Source organism: Choloepus didactylus, chromosome 1 (genome assembly GCF_015220235.1).
Source record: "Choloepus didactylus isolate mChoDid1 chromosome 1, mChoDid1.pri, whole genome shotgun sequence".
Taxonomy (NCBI): Eukaryota; Metazoa; Chordata; class Mammalia; order Pilosa; family Megalonychidae; genus Choloepus; species Choloepus didactylus.
This window is the reverse complement of record NC_051307.1, coordinates 197923457-197939604: the sequence shown is the minus strand read 5'-3', so window position 1 is coordinate 197939604 and position 16148 is coordinate 197923457. Positions and strand designations below refer to the sequence as shown.

At 44.7% G+C, this 16148-nt stretch overlaps 1 protein-coding gene across 2 annotated transcripts in view; it reads right to left on the bottom strand.

Moving 5' to 3' along the window:
• The window catches only part of LIMD1 (LIM domains containing 1), an 80694-nt gene that overhangs the window by 38827 nt on the left and 25719 nt on the right, over positions 1–16148 (bottom strand). Inside the window, exons 1-2 of one of the 2 annotated variants that reach the window (XM_037849014.1) lie at positions 4903–5067; positions 1193–1294 (exon numbers count right to left, since the gene is read on the bottom strand). In XM_037849014.1, coding sequence (XP_037704942.1) covers positions 1193–1238 — 46 coding nt within the window. In that variant the 5' untranslated portion in view covers positions 1239–1294; positions 4903–5067. Of the gene's footprint in view, positions 1–1192; positions 1295–4902; positions 5068–16148 lie in introns of those variants that run through there. The other variant, XM_037849004.1, reaches the window with a different exon arrangement.

Sequence of the window (16148 nt, the reverse complement as noted above, 5' to 3'; positions counted from 1 at the left end):
AAGCACACACACACACTCACACACTAGCCTCCAAATCAAAGGTTAGGGTCAAAGAGTTAAGTGGCCCCGCCTCATGCTGAGGGTAACCGTGATTGAATAACCGTCCTTTGGTTGGCTGGTCCCTACCATGGGGCAGACAGTTGGCAGGAGGGCAGATGACGAGAACCCATCGCTTTCCCTTCCAATTGGTCTGCGACCTCTGGTGTGCAATACAAACTTGTTATTAGGGATGGCTCTAAACCCACTCCAACTTATCACCAAAGGACGTCACAGGCAATCTTTTTTTTTTTTTTTTTTAATCTTCATTTTATTGAGATATATTCACATACCACGCAGGTATACAAAATGAATCGTACTTTCAATTGTTCACAGTACCATTACATAGTTGTACATTCATCACCCAAATCAATCCCTGACACCTTCATTAGCACACACACAAAAATAACAAGAATAATAATTAGAGTGAAAAAGAGCAATTGAAGTAAAAAAGAACACTGGGTACCTTTGTCTGTTTGTTTCCTTCCCCTATTTTTCTACTCATCCATCCATAAACTAGACAAAGTGGAGTGTGGTCCTTATGGCTTTCCCAATCCCCTTGTCACCCCTCATAAGCTACATTTTTATACAACTGTCTTCGAGATTCATGGGTTCTGGGTTGTAGTTTGATAGTTTCAGGTATCCACCACCAGCTACCCCAATTCTTTAGAACCTAAAAAGGGTTGTCTAAAGTGTGCATAAGAGTGCCCACCAGAGTGACCTCTCGGCTCCTTTTGGAATCTCTCTGCCACTGAAGCTTATTTCATTTCCTTTCACATCCCCCTTTTGGTCAAGAAGATGTTCTCCGTCCCACGATGCCAGGTCTACATTCCTCCCCGGGAGTCATATTCCACGTTGCCGGGGAGATTCACTCCCCTGGGTGTCTGATCCCACGTAGGGGGGAGGGCAGTGATTTCACCTTTCAAGTTGGCTTAGCCAGAGAGAGAGGGGTCACAGGCAATCTTTATCACTCAGAATTAAATACCCCGACTGGCCTCATGGTGGTGGTAAGAAACTCTGTGTCCAGGGACAGTGTGCCGCCTTTCAGTGGGGCTGGGGAGGGCTGCGGGCCGCGTGGGAAGGACAACCTTCCTTCTCCTCCCTTTCTTGGTCCCCGTGTCCCTCCACGTGCTCCCCCACCCCCACCCTGACTTACTGCAGGCCGCGCAGGTGAAGCACGCGTCGTGGTAGAGGTTCCCCATGGCCTGGCAGGCCTGGCCGGCCCCAAAGACCCCTTTGCTGCATTTCACACAGGCTCCTGCAAGGGCAAGAACACACCTGAGTCAGGAGGGAAACGGTACAAACTGGGTCATAAAAAAGTCAACGCAAACAGTAAGGTGCCCACAGCTCCCCATAACCAGCCCTTCACTGAATCCCACAGATCACTCTGAAATGTCCTTTTCTCATTCCCTCTCTCTATCAGCCTTTCAACCATCAGCCCTTCCACTGCAGGAAACGGCCTCAGGCTGTCCTCCAGGTTGTCACGCTAATGTTCAGGATACCTGGGCTTTGTCCACTCACCTCCGGCCCAATACTCTCACAGACTTCCAAAAAACTGGGGACTGACTATAATAAGCCAAGCAATTTCAACTAGATTATTTCACTTAATCCTCAGTGAAAACGTACCACTTCTTAGAAAGGCCACAACCCCGAAGCCTCCAGCTCAAGCAGCGTCCAAGCCAGGGCTTTTCCTGGGCCCTCCATCACCCCGCCCCTCACCTGTCCATCCCCCCTCCCCGGGTCTGCTAGCTCCTCTTCCCTTCGTCTTCCAAACTCATCCACACAACCAACGGGTCCCAGGGCTCTTGGCCTTTGCTGCTGGGCTCCCTGTAGGTTAGGGAGCACTATGTGTTGCAGTTGATATAATTTCCAGTTGATCAACTGCATAGCCTTTAAAGGAAATCCAAACTAACACATACTTCATGAGATGCCCCCCACACCACCCAAAACAGGACCCTCAGGCCCCATCCCCAGCACGAGGGAACAGGGCAAGGCGGCCTGTAGGAACAGCTCTGTGTCACACAAGAAAACTGACAGTTGGGGAAATTCGTTCATGGAAAGTTCTCGAGAGCACAAGTATTGGTTATTTGCAGTTATTCAGTTACAACATTTTATTATGGAAAATTTCAAACATGCAGAGTTGTGAGCGCGCATAAACCCACCACCTCGATTCTACAATCGTCACCATGTTCCCATCCATCCCTCTATCATCCAACCATCCATCTTATTTTTGATGCATTTCACAGTAAGTTGAAGACATCATCAAACACTTCAGGTGCATAGCATTAGCTAAAGTTCAAGATTTGTTTACTGTTCTTTTTTTAAGGTAGAATTTACCAAACAGTGAAATGCATAAATCCTAAGTCCAGCATCCAGTGAGTTTTGACAAATGATCTATGTAATGCAAACCCAAATCAAGACATAAAATATTTCCAACACCCCAGAAAGTTGTTCCATGCCCTCCTCTCCCTTATTCTCTTTAGTGGCTATGAAACTGTGTGTGTGTGTGTGTGTGTGTGTGTGTGTGTGTGTGTGTGTGTGTGTGTAGGATGAGACTTCCCTGACAGCTGCTGTTTCTATACCTAGTAAGCAGCAAAGGTCCAGAATATACCACCGCTATGAAATTGAAACTATCAAGTAAGTCAGAGGCATCAGCATTTCTTTTTGTCTGATTATTTCATACACAACTCTAGGCTGCTCTCATGCCAGGAAACACGTCAGTTCTGGGCAAACTGCATTCCCTTCCCAGCATGCTCAGTACTGCTGGCACCCACCTAGGAGAGAAGCATGAAGGTGGCAGTTTCTGCCATTACCATTCATCTTTAGGGCTCGTTTAAGAAACCAACCAATGGTGCTGATGGCCCCTACTGGGAGCCAGAAAACAGCAGCCATGGAGCCAGGAGGGCCAGCTGGGGCCTCCGAGGCCTCTGGCATCTGGCAGCAGGTGGATGTGGATGTGGAAGCAATGGCATTGGCGAGTCCAGCACTGGGCATGACACCTACCATGTGTGAGAGGCACTGGTTACTTGGGCATTTGCCTGCCTCTGCTAGTGAACATGGAGTGCCTTCAGGGCAGGGGCCAGCCTCCACAAGTGCTCAAAAAAGAAATGTTGAGTTGAATCACATTCCTATGTAGTTTTCCTCCTCCCCTCTTGAGTGACACTGGGCACCCTGGGCACACATGCCCGTCCTCCTGGGAGCTTCTTTTACAAAGGTTAAGAGACTCATTCATCTCTGATCATCCTTAGCCACTGACAAAGCACCTTTAGGGTGCCCTCAACACACACATATAAAGAGAGAGATCTGAATTCCATGGGTGTCTGTTAAGCACTGGGCAATGGTGTAATTCAAATGTGATGATGGGAGAGAATACACTCTGAAAAACAGGTCAAGCAATGCCAAGGAATTAATCACACCATTTGGTGATGCCAAGTACTTCCCAGGTCACCCCCTCCTAAGTCCCCTGGTTGACCTGACTCTAAATGATTACACCAAGCAACAGAGGTTAATTTTGTCAGGCAGTAATCAAAGTGCACTGAAACCAGACTGGATGTAATGTTAAGGCAATATGCTCATAAATATAATTCTGCTCAAGAACATGGAACAAAATCACCCCAAACAACATCACTTCTGTTAACTTGTTGGCATCTCTGAACAACCCTCTGTAGAAATGTCAGCTGAGCAATGAAGCGCAACAGTTTAGCATGGCATGATCACCCCTTTCCACCCATCCACAGGATGAATACAAGAAGACCAGACTTCAGGACGGCTCACCAGAATGGGGAGGCTAAATGAACCTCTTGAGTCAATGGGATGCCACCGGCTCAGAAGGAAGATGTGAACTCATCTTGTTCAGGTTTAGGGAATAAAATGAGACAACCTCTCCCCCTCCTACTTATCACACAAACAGAAAGATGGACAGCATCTTCACGTGGACATGCTGGCACTCACACAACAGCCCAGGGCTCTCTGGACTTTCTGCTACTTTATCTCTGGATATCAGGCTTTCCTCCTCTCTCTGCACCCACTGCAGCAGCACGCTCTTCTCTTCTGGTTTCCTCTTTATACAAGGGCTGCAACCCACCAATTTTAAGCTCCCTGTCATTCTCTCCTTATTCCTAAAGTTTGAGTCCTTTGGCCTGGTGGCACCCTTTCTCACCACTCTGACCATCCAGAGCAGACACAAATCAAGGAAGGAAGCTACTTATGTACTTAAGGGTCAGTCATGGAGTGAGGAAGCTCCCTTAAGAAGCCAAATCAGGAAAATATTTCATCCTTGCGGCTGGTGATAAAAATCCTTCATGGGCCAGAAATAGATCTATTTTTCAAGTAGGAAAAAAAAGAAAAGTAAATTTCACATTCTAGGAAATTGTACACCTACCATGGGCCAGACCCTGTTCTAGGAGTTTTTACCCAATAAAGGAGCTACTACCAACCCTTTCCTAAGACCCAAGTTCGAGAAAGGTCCTATGACTTGCTGGAGGTCAAACAGCTGGTTGGTTTGAGAGATGGAACCTAAGTCCAGGACGTAACACACAGGTCCTGTTACCAGTTTGGTTTGCAATGGTGGCTATCCCTGCTGCACACAGGAGGATCCCAATAAAGAGAATGGAGTGGACCCCTTCCTTGCCCCCGGCACACTACCTGCTCAGGGATTCAGACCCAAGGCCAGCTCTGCCCCAGATCTGCCAGTGACCACCCCAACCTGCATCTATTCTGATTCACTCCACGCACACAAGACCATCTCTTTGCCTGTGACCTCAACCACGAGGCTACTCCACCGTCCACAGACAGGCAACCCCTCATACCTCCTGTCCCCCTGCCAGTGATGTTGCAGCCAAGTGCAACAGGAAGTGATTCTCTCACCCCAACAAGACTCCTCTATCACTTGCTTGAAGCCAGGCTCTCTCCCATACAGTGGCAATAGGATGGTGAGCGAGATGGCTGCACACTGGCCCTTCCCTCTGGAATGGTCCTCCAAGGAGCCAGGAAACCAGAATCTGCCCCCACTGATGGGTGAGCTGAACAATGCTCCGTAAATTTACTAAGTGGCCAGGGCTCAGGAGAGCTTAGGCTCACCAGGAAGAAAAAGAAGAAAAGGCTATTAGACATTCTCTGCTCTCACTTAGCCCCCTATGCTACAGGAGTCTAAAGAAATGCCCAACAGAGGAAAGTAAGAAAACGTGATCACATGAAGGAATTAAACTTTAAGAAGAAAAGAGAAAGGGATGAGCACTTCCTCCTACATTTAGACATTAATTCATTCTCCAAACTGCAACCAGTGATCTTTTTTTAGAATGGCTTTATTGAGGTATAAGTGACATATAGGAAACTGCACATACCTAAAGTGTGCAACTTGTAAGTTCTGACATTTGTATACACCTGTGAAACTGCCGCCACTATCAAGATAGTGAACACATCCATCCCCCCCGAGAGCTTCCTCACACGCTCAGGTCTTCTGCAATCTCTCCTTTCCCCCTCTGCCTCCCAGGCAACCAGTGATCTGCATTCTGTCCTCGTAGATTAGCTTGTGTTTTCCTGAGTATTATATACATGGAATTGAGAGCATGTACTCTTTTCTGTCTGGCTTCCTTCACTCAGCATAACTTTGTTAAGATTCATCAATGTTGCATGTATTAAGAGTTTAGTCTTTTTATTGCTAAGTAGTATTCCACTGTAAAGAAGGACCAGTTTACTTATCCATTCACTTTTTAAAGGACATTTGGGTTGTTTTCAGTTCTCAGTTATTATGAATAAAGCTGCTATCAACATTAGGATGCACATGTTTGTGTGGGTAAATATCTAGGAGTGGATAGGCAGTGGGGAGGTTTATGTTTAACTTTTTAAGAAAATGCCAAACTGTTTTCCAGCGAGTTTCTATCATTTTACATTCCCACCAGCAGTCTATTCGAGTTCCAGCTTCTCCACATCCTTGCCAACACCTGGTAGAGTCAGTCTTTTAAAAGTTTATCCATTCTAATAATATCTGACTGTGGATTTAATTTGCATTTCTCTAATGACTAATGATGTTGAGCATCTTCATGTGCTTATCTGCCACTCTCTATCTTCTTAGGTGAAATACGGGTTCAAATTTTTTGCCCATAGTGGGGAGAGGAAGGTTATGCTGTTTTCTTATTGCTGAATTATGAGAATCCCTAATATATTTTCTGAGCACAAGTCTTCCATCAGTTATATGCTCTGCAAAGGTTTTGCTAACGTCCTATGAACTCTAGCTGCCCTCTCAGCTCCCTTTTCAAGTCATTCCACTGCGCTCCACCTCACTTCCCCCTCCCTGTGCCAAAGCCTGGAAACTTGCTTACAGCAATAAGCTGGGGAAATCGTAGGGCTCAGCTCATCTGCTTCCTGTCTCTCAAGGATCGCTGTTGTTCATTGCCTGATGTCTTCAAAAACCACTGGTTCATATATTCTTTCAGGTTGTTTTTCGTTGTTCCTGTTGGGAGAGTAAATCTGGTCCCTGTTACTCCATCTTCAGAATGGGCATTTATTAAGCATCATATGTACCGAGCACTGTGGAAGGCACTTAGTGTTTCCTCATTTAAAAACAATCCTATAAAACAGGTATTATCACCATTTTACAGATGAAGAAACTGAAATTCAAAGATTAAGCAGAATACCCAAGGTCTGGCTGAGACTACACATGCGCCCTTTCCAGTCTGCCCCGGTGCATTTATAAAAGTAAGAGGGAAGAAGAGGTCAAAGGGCTCTGCTCATCCCCAAAACAGTGTCCTCACGACTTCCGGGCACCAGCAGTTCCACAGACACCACCTCATTGGCGGGGGGGAGCTCCAAGATGGAGGCCAGCTCCCCACCCCACCCACTTCCCTGGGCACGGAGGGACCCTGCGGAGAGGCTGTGTGTGCCCAGGGGCTCTGCTGCACAGGATCACCTGAGGAGCCTGGAGAACTGAGGGCGGGTGTTTGAAAGTTCAGTAACAGCCTCCAGATTGAAGTGAGGATTCTTTTAAAAATTGTAACATTCCCAAAGGAAGGTAGGTCTAGGGGCAGCTTAGGACAGGAGACAAAGGGCCACCAAGGCTCTTTAAGCACCTCACACTTCTGACCTGCCTGGCAGGGCCAGCAGGATCGGTTTCCTCATCTATTAAAAAATAAGGCCTGCTGAGGGCAGACCTGGCTGTATATTTTCACATCCCCACAAGCGGAAGAAAAGCAGAGTGCCTTACACACAGTAGATGCCAAACAGGCACGAGTACATTCAACAGCCAGAGGCAGGGAGAATGTCTAGGTTCAGGAAAAAGACAAGCGAAGGCACAGAGACAGGAAAGCCAGAGGCATGTGCACAACTGTGGGAAGATGAACGCGGTGGCAGTGAGCCTGCTGGATGGCAGGGACGAGGGACTGGGCACAAGGACGCTTGGGAGGAGACCGCGGGACACTGGAGGTGACGGAAAGTGATATTCTGAGCCCGGGAGGGGGCTGGCAAGGTGGGGCTCAGAGAAGAGGGATACTGCACACCTGGACCTGGAGGAAGGGCTCAAAGAGGGTGGCCGAGTTTCTACTTCAAGACAATCTCTTACTGACAGGGCCCAGATCTGCTGGGCAGCTCCTAGCAGAACCTCCTGGAGGCAGAACCTTCCCACCTCACATTCCACTTGCTCCTCCCAGAGTCTGGGGCAGTGCAGGACACCAAAAGAACCACTCAGGAAGTCTCTGTTGACTGGTTCTCATTTGTGAGGCTACAGTTGAGTGGATCAGGGCTTGGACTGTTGTCTGGAATTTTATATGCAGCCTTTCATGTGATAGAGAAGAAAAACTGGGCGCCAACTGTAGACACTACTAATCCTGTGATTTACTGTTGACGTGACGTCCTTTAAGAGGCCAACGTGACATAGAAGGCCTTACCGAGAGCTTTTCAATCCACCTGAATGAAACACAAAGCTTTACTACTAAGGGAGTTAGACATTTTAACTTCACTGTTGTTACTTCAGCGCTGGATTAATGGTGTTGGTGAAACACAAATCAGGCTGGTCTGACTCTTCATGCTCAACAGTGGCAGACACTTGAAGGGGCACACACCTTTTTCAAACCCCAAATACATATAAGATACAAGAGAGAGGCCACTCCGGTTTAGGGTGGGATGGAGCCCACTCTGCCTCCTCGTCCCACCCCTGGCAGCAGTTCCAGGAAGTTTTTTTGAAAACCACTAACGCAGCATAACCAATCACATGCAGTCACCATCCAGTCTGGCCTGGGCAGCGATCCACGTGAAATAAATTATCCCAATTTGGTATTAAATTATCTCCTGCACACACACCCAAAGCCAAGAAACAAACTTGGTGCCGGACCATGGCACCTTCCCCACTCTCTTGGGGGGGGAGAATTTACAAACAGACCAGCAAAGTGGCTTGAGCATGAAGTTTGCTAGAGCTGAATTCCTGCCCCTTTCCTGCAGAGCCGGAGCCGCAGCCAGGCAGAAAATCCCAGGAGTCCTTGGCTAAATGAATCTGCAGCCAACCTGGGTGATGACCAAGTCAGCATCTTTTGTTGTAATGAAAAGGCCCCCTGAGGCTCACCAGTGGGCTGTGGCCCCTCACAGCCCAGCTCACACCTCAGCTGTGTCCCAGTGGCGACTGCTCCTCTCTGGGAAGGAGGGCCTTTGGGGGCTACCCCCTCCCACTGGACATTGCAGACCACTCTCTTTAGCTCTGCATGGATGAAACTATCGCCAACACCACAACGGAAGTATTTAAGACCATTCTGGGCTACGGGATAATTGCGCCAGTCTATTTTTTCACTCTGGAGCCACCATTAAAACACACAGTGCCTCAAAACCAACGATGGCTTACCTTAGTGGAAAAGGAAGTTTCTAACGCAATTTCCCAATCACGGCAACCCTGAGCTTGCCCTGGTGCAACCACCTGCAGGCTCGCTTCTGTCAGAGGGTGCTACCCTTCCCAAGGGTGCTACCCTGCTCTGGCCTGAAAAGCAATTCACTGCCCTCTGCTCCTCAAAGAAAAAGGAGATCAAGTTTGGCCCAGGCAGGCCTCACAGCCTACCCCCAACTCCTACAGCCCCCAGGGTCCCCGCCTTGCAGCTTCAAGGCACACCCTTCTCTGCGTCCTTCCCCTTCTCCTAAGGAAGCTCACCACTTCCAGTCTCTCCACGCAGAAGCCACTTAGCTTTCTCAACTCCATCTGAAATAGGAATGGCCAGTCAGCATACAAAAAGACAGTCCACAGTGCTAAGAGCTTACTACAAAGATGTGCTGCCTCTTGTCATTTAACCAATGACAAAGATGGGAAATAACAGTAATAGAAAATAATGATAATAATGGAGGGAGAAGAGAAAAGGGCACATTCATACACTGTTAGCTTAAGTGTGACTGCTGACTACAATAGTTTTACTTATAATTGTTATTTTAGCTTATTCCCATTCCTTTACTTGTTATTGTGGTTGTTACCTTATGTTAACTGAGTGACTTAAAACATTGCTGTAGGAGAACCTGAGATGGCGGCTAGGTGAGACAGAGCAAAAAAACACCTCCATGAAAAATACTAGATAAAAGCCAGAAAGTGACCCAGAACACCAGTTCCAGTGATGCACCAGCCGGACAAGTTCTGCTAAATCCACAGGGACCGTGCACTTGGTGAAACCGGGAGTCTGCATTCTGAAACGAGTGAGTGAGCTGGCTGAAAGTCTGGCGGCCGCACTGCAGTGTGGGGAAACCTTGGGTTGGTGATGGAGACAGACTGGTTCCTTTAAAAAAAAAAAAACCCGGGAGCGGCGGTAGTTACGACGGTGAGAACCACACAGTGAAGCACAGCAAGAGCGGACTGTGCCAACGTCTTGGTGTCTGGCGTGGAGGATAGCCCACTGCTGATTGTCTCAAGGCTAGGGTGCCAGAGGGAAGCCAAAAAGAGAAAGAAACTGCGCCCCTTGCAGCCATCCGCCAGGCAGGCGGGGGACACTCCTGCCCGGGCCTGACCCACAACCCAGAGCCACACCAAGAAACCCAGTGTGAGGGGGAGTTTTTCCCGCAGCACCGCACACACATCACAATATCAGCCATGGACAGTGATATTTGGCTGTCCTGGAGCTGGGAAGGTGGAGCTGTGTGAGGAGGGGGAGATTAACACGCCCCATTCAGCCATCTTTGCAGTGGGCTGGGAGTGCCCCTGCAAAGCCCGGCGGCCCAGGGCTTCCCTGGCGGGCCAGCGCACACTTCTGACGTGGCACAGCCTTCCCTCGGCAGAGGTCCTGGAAGACCATGGCTAAGAGGGGGGACCTGCTTGGAAATCCCAGGGACCCTAGGCAAATGCCGGGGACGTGTGGGTCAGCGGCAGAGACAATATGTGGCAAGACTGAAATGAAGGCTTAGACTCTTGCAACAGTCTTAAACTTCTGGGAACACCTGGGAGGTTTGATAATCAAAGCTGCCCTGCCTCCCTAACCATCCAGACACACGCCCCACATTCAGGGCGGATAGCTCTAACAACACACCCAAACTTAGTGCACCAATTGAATCCCACAAGAATCAGATCCTCACACACCACAAAGACAAAGTTGGAGAGAACTGACTTGAGGGGAATAGGAGACTCGTAGATGCCATCTGCTGGTTAGTCAGAGAAAGTGTATGCCACCAAGCTGTAGATCTGACAAATTAGAGATTGGTATTTTGTATATCTGGAAAGAACCCTATCAAGTAAAGCAAATGCCAAGAGGCCAAAAACAACAGAAAATCTTAAAGCATATGATAAAACCAGACGATATGAGAACCCAAACCCAAACACCCAAATAAAAAGATCAGAAGAGACACGATACTTGGCGCAATTAATCAAAGAATTAAGGACAAACAATGAGAGCATGGCACAGGATATAAAGGACATAAAGAAGACCCTAGAAGAGCATAAAGAAGATATTGCATGAGTAAATAAAAAAACAGAAGATCTTATGGAAACAAAAGAAACTGCTGGCCAAATTAAAAAGACTCTGGATACTCATAATACAAGATTAGAGGAAGCTGAACAACGACTCAGCATCCTTGAGGACCACAGAATGGAAAATGAAAGAACAAAAGAAAGAATGGGTAAAAAAATAAAAAAAAAATTGAAATGGATCTCAGGAATATGATAGATAAAATAAAACGTCCAAATTTAAGAATCATTGGTGTCCCAGAAGGGGAAGAGAAGGGTAAAGGTCTAGGAAGAGTATTCAAAGAAATTGTTGGGGAAAACTTCCTCAACCTTCTACACAATATAAATACACAAAGCATAAATGCCCAGAGAACTCCAAATAGAATAAATCCAAATAAATCCACTCCAAGACATATTCTGATCAGACTCTCAAATACTGAAGAGAAGGAGCAAGTTCTGAAAGCAGCAAGAGAAAAGCAATTCACCACATACAAAGGAAACAACATAAGACTAAGTAGTGACTACTCAGCGGCCACCATGGAGGCGAGAAGGCAGTGGCACGACATATTTAAAATTCTGAGAGAGAAAAATTTCCAACCAAGAATACTTTATCCAGCAAAACTCTCCTTCAAATTTGAGAGAGAGCTTAAATTTTTCAGACAAACAAATGCTGAGAGATTTTGCCAATAAAAGACCTGCCCTACTTCAGATACTAAAGGGAGCCCTACCGACAGAGAAACAAAGAAAGGAGAAAGAGATACAGAGAATTTTAACAGACATATACAGAACATTACATCCCAACTCACCAGGACACACATTCTTTTATAGTGATCATGGATCTTTCTCCAGAATAGACCATATGCTGGGACATAAAACAAGCCTCAATAAATTTAAAAAAATTTGAATTTATTCAAAGCACATTCTCTGACCACAATGGAATACAAATAGAAGTCAGTAACCATCAGAGACTTAGAAAATTCACAAACAACTGAAGGGTAAAAATGAAGGGGAGATGAAAACATTCCCGGATAATCAAAAGCTGAGGGACTTCATCACCAGTAGATCAATCCTATAAGAAATGCTAAAGGGAACTGAGCAGGCTGAAAAGAAGGGACATTAAACAATTGACTGAAACCACGTGAAGAAATAAAGATTTCCAGTAAAGATCACATGGTAAATATAAAGACCAATACTACTGTATTTTTTATTTGTAACTCCACTATTTACTTCCTACAGGATCTAAAATACATAAACAGTAATGATAAATCAGTGGTTTTGGACTCAATGTAAAATATGTAATTTTTGACAAGAACTACATAAAGGTGGGGGAATGGAGGAGTATAGGAACATAGTTTACGTGTCCTATTGAAGTTAAGTTGGTATCAAAGAAAAACAAGATTGTTATAGATTTAAGAGGTTAAATTTAAGCCCCACGGTAAATACAAAGAAAGTATCAGAGAATATGACCATAGAGATGAAAAGTAGAGTATGGGTTATGAGAAGTGGGGGAAGAGGCAATGGGGGAGTTAAGAAATGAGTGTAGGGTTTCTGTTCGGGGTGAAGGGAAATTTCTAGTAACGGATGGTGGGAAGGTGATAGCATTCCAACATTCTAAATGTGATTAATCCCACTAATGGAATGCCAGGGAGGGATTAGTATGGGAAGATTTAGGCTGTATATATGTTTCCACAATTGAAAAAAAAAAAAAAGACAGTCTAAATAGATAATGACAACTAAATGCCAAGAATGACACTGGATGGGATCTGAGGATGGAGGAGAGGAAGCTCAAAGGGACATAAGAAAGGAAAAAAAAGGAAATATAGAATGTAAGCTTTGTATCAATGTTGAATTTCTTGAACTTCTTAGCTGCGCTTAATGGAATTGCATAAATGAATGTTCTTGTTCATGGGAAATGTATATGTGAATTATATTGTTTGTTCAAGGATGTGTGCAGCTTGCTCTCATATGTTCAGAAGACAGAGCAACAGATGATGGATGATAGGGAGGTAGGTAGGGAAAGAGAAACGGTGTGACAGGATGTTAAAGTTGGTGGATCGGGGTATCAGGGGAGGGGAGTTCTGTGTATGGGGTTTGCATTGTTTCTGCAACTGTTCCTGTAAGTTTGAATTTATTTCAAAATAAAATTTAAAAAAAACATTGCTGTAATGTTTAATGTTTCTTTAATGTAACCAAATGCTTACCCTTCTTTATAGCTTCCAGCCCGTTTGTTCTTACCCCAGTGAGCTTTTATCAGTTTTCAAGTGCTTCGTGGGCCTGCACTTGCACACTCCCTATTAACTGTAACTTGAAACATTAAATAATGTCACTACCTCCACCTCCCTTTGTTTGAATCCCATAAAAACCCCCAAACTCTTTAGACTCAGGGAGACAGCTTTGCACTTTCTCTTCTCCTGTCTCCTAACCTGGCTGCCATGTAATAAAACTCTTTCTTTTCTTGAAATTCTGGTGTCACAGCCTTGATGACATCGTGAGCCTTGGGCAGCAAGCACTTGCTTGGTAACAGAAGTATAAATGCATACAAACTTTCTAGAGGGCAGTTTGGCAAAATGTATCAAAAGCCTTAAAAAATGCTCACACCATTAGACCGATTCAATGGAATTTTTCCTAAGGAAAAAAATAGCGCTGCTCCTCCCCAAAAGAGATGTCCATAGGGACAGAAAGTCGCTTAGTGGTTGCCTCGGCATGGGGAAGGGGCAATGGGGGTGCCTGTTAATGGGCTGGGGTTTCTTTAGGGGTGATGAAGATGTTATAAACTTAGCATGACTCTGTAAATATATTAAAAACCCTTGAATTGTACACTTTAAAAGGGCAAATTTTATGATATGTTAATTATATCTTAATAAAGCTATTAGTTTTTTAAAAGAATATGCAAGAATATTCATGAAAATACTACTAAAATACTTAAATATGGAAAATTGGAAACTTTTTATAAAGGCTCCCAAACAGGAGTAAAGTTAAATAAATCATGGTCTGTCCATGCAATGAATACTATTCAACTTTAAAAACTGATATTCTGGAGCAGCATTGTCCAATAGAGCTTTTGCTGTGATGATGAAAATGTTCTCCGTAACGTCTTCCAACACAGCAGCCACTAGCCATGTGGGTGTTGAGCACCTGGGACGTGACCAGTACAACTGAGGAAATGAATTTTTGAATTCATTTCATTGTAATTAATTTAATTTTAAATAGTCACATGTATTGGACGACACAGTTCTAGAGTATTATTTTATGGCATGAAGAATGTTCATAATACAATGTTAAATGAAAAAAAAAAAAAAGGGAGGAGACCACCATGCAGTATGTGCCACGTAGTTCTCTCTTTTGTTTTTTTAAGTATATTTATACCTAAAGAAATGACCACCAAAGACAGATACTAATTATTGCCCATGGTTATTGCTGAGAAGTAGGGGTTAGGAATGATTTTGATTGTATTCCTTAAATTCTTCTGTTTTTCAAATATTCTACAATGAAAATAAATTACTTTGTAATTGGGGACAAATTTTTTGTGGGTTCTTTTTTTTTTTTTTTTTAAGATTTAAAGAACATTTTAAATATAATGCACATCTGCCACATCACACTCCTGCTCAAAAATCCTCAACCTCTTTCTGGTGCCAGCAGAAAAAGTTCAAACCCCTTAGAGTGTCCTCTGGCCTCACAACCAGCCCCCAGCAATGGGCAGAGGGCTGCTCTCCATCCCCAACCCATCCCTAGCTCATTCACCTTTCAGGGCCTTTCCAGGTAAATTTCACACTTACAAAAAAAAAGTTGGTAGGAAAACAGTACATAGAATTCCTGTATATCCCATCCAGCTTTTCCCAGTATTAACAACTTGCATGACCACACAATTACCACATATCAGGAAGTTAATACTGATATAATACTATTAATCAATAATCCACAGACCCAATGTCAAATTTCGCTAGTTATCCTACTAATGTCCTTTTTTATGAACCAAGATCCAATCCAGGAACTAAATCCAGTGCAGTTAGTTGTCATGTCCCCTTGGCCTCTATCCTGGGAGAGCTCCTCAGTCTGTTTTTCATGACCCTGACACTTATGAAGAGACTGGTCAGTTATTTTGTAGACAGTCCCTCAGTTTGGGTTTGTCTGTTTCCTCATGATTAGACTGAGGTGGTGCATTTTGGGCAGGAAAACCCCAGAAGGGACGCTGGGCCCCCTGCAGTGAGTCATACCAGGGGAGCATGATGTTGATATGTCTCATTACAGGTGATGGGAAACTTGCTCACCTGGTTGAGGTGGTGTCTGCCAAGTTCCTCCATTGTTAAGAATTAATAAGACTTTATGGGGAGATGGTTGGAGACTAAATATCCTGTTTCTCATCATAATTTGCCCACTAAGTTCAGCATCCATTGACGATTCTTGCCTGGAACAGCTATTACAGCAGTCTTTCCAAACAGTAACTTTTTTCCCATCATTCTTTCTACATATTATTGGAATTCTCTATACGAAAGAGTTTTCCCTTCTCCCCATTTATTTATAGCAGTAAGGACTCATGGATATTTACTTTATAGGTTCTAATCCATTTAGATTATTATTTATTTTGTTGCTTAAATAGTCTCAAATTTTAAAGCCAGTTTCTCAAGTTAGCTCACTTCTAACATCTCTTTTCCTTTTGAGAAGGCTCAAGATTGTTCTTGTTTCACAGGATCTTTGCATCAAAACCATAAACAACTAGAACAAAGATCAACCTCCAGCCAAAAGAGCCTTGAACCCATGTTGCAAGCTGAGTGGTATAACATTTACGTCTGGGCTTTCTTTCCTGCCGGATTATTCCACCTAATCCCCTCGTGACGCTGGTCCAATTTCCTTCCAGCACTTCACAATCCTCCAGAACAATGTCCTGCACCCAACTTGCTTCTCTCCTGGATTATTTTATTCCATCTGGTCTCGGAATCCTCTGATCTCTCAGATAAGGCCCCACTGCACTTCTCACTTCCTGCAGCTCTCAGCTCAAACTAGGATTGCCAGAAAAAATACATGATACCCAGATAAATGTGGATTTCAGATAAACAGCAAGAGATTTCTTAGTGTAAGTATGTCCCAAGTACTGCATGAGACATACTTAAACTAGAAATGATCCACTGTTTATCTGAAATTAACATTTAATTGGGCATCCTGTATTTTTATTTGTTAAATCTGGCAACCCTCGCTCAAGCATAAGGAAGAGCTGGCATTTACT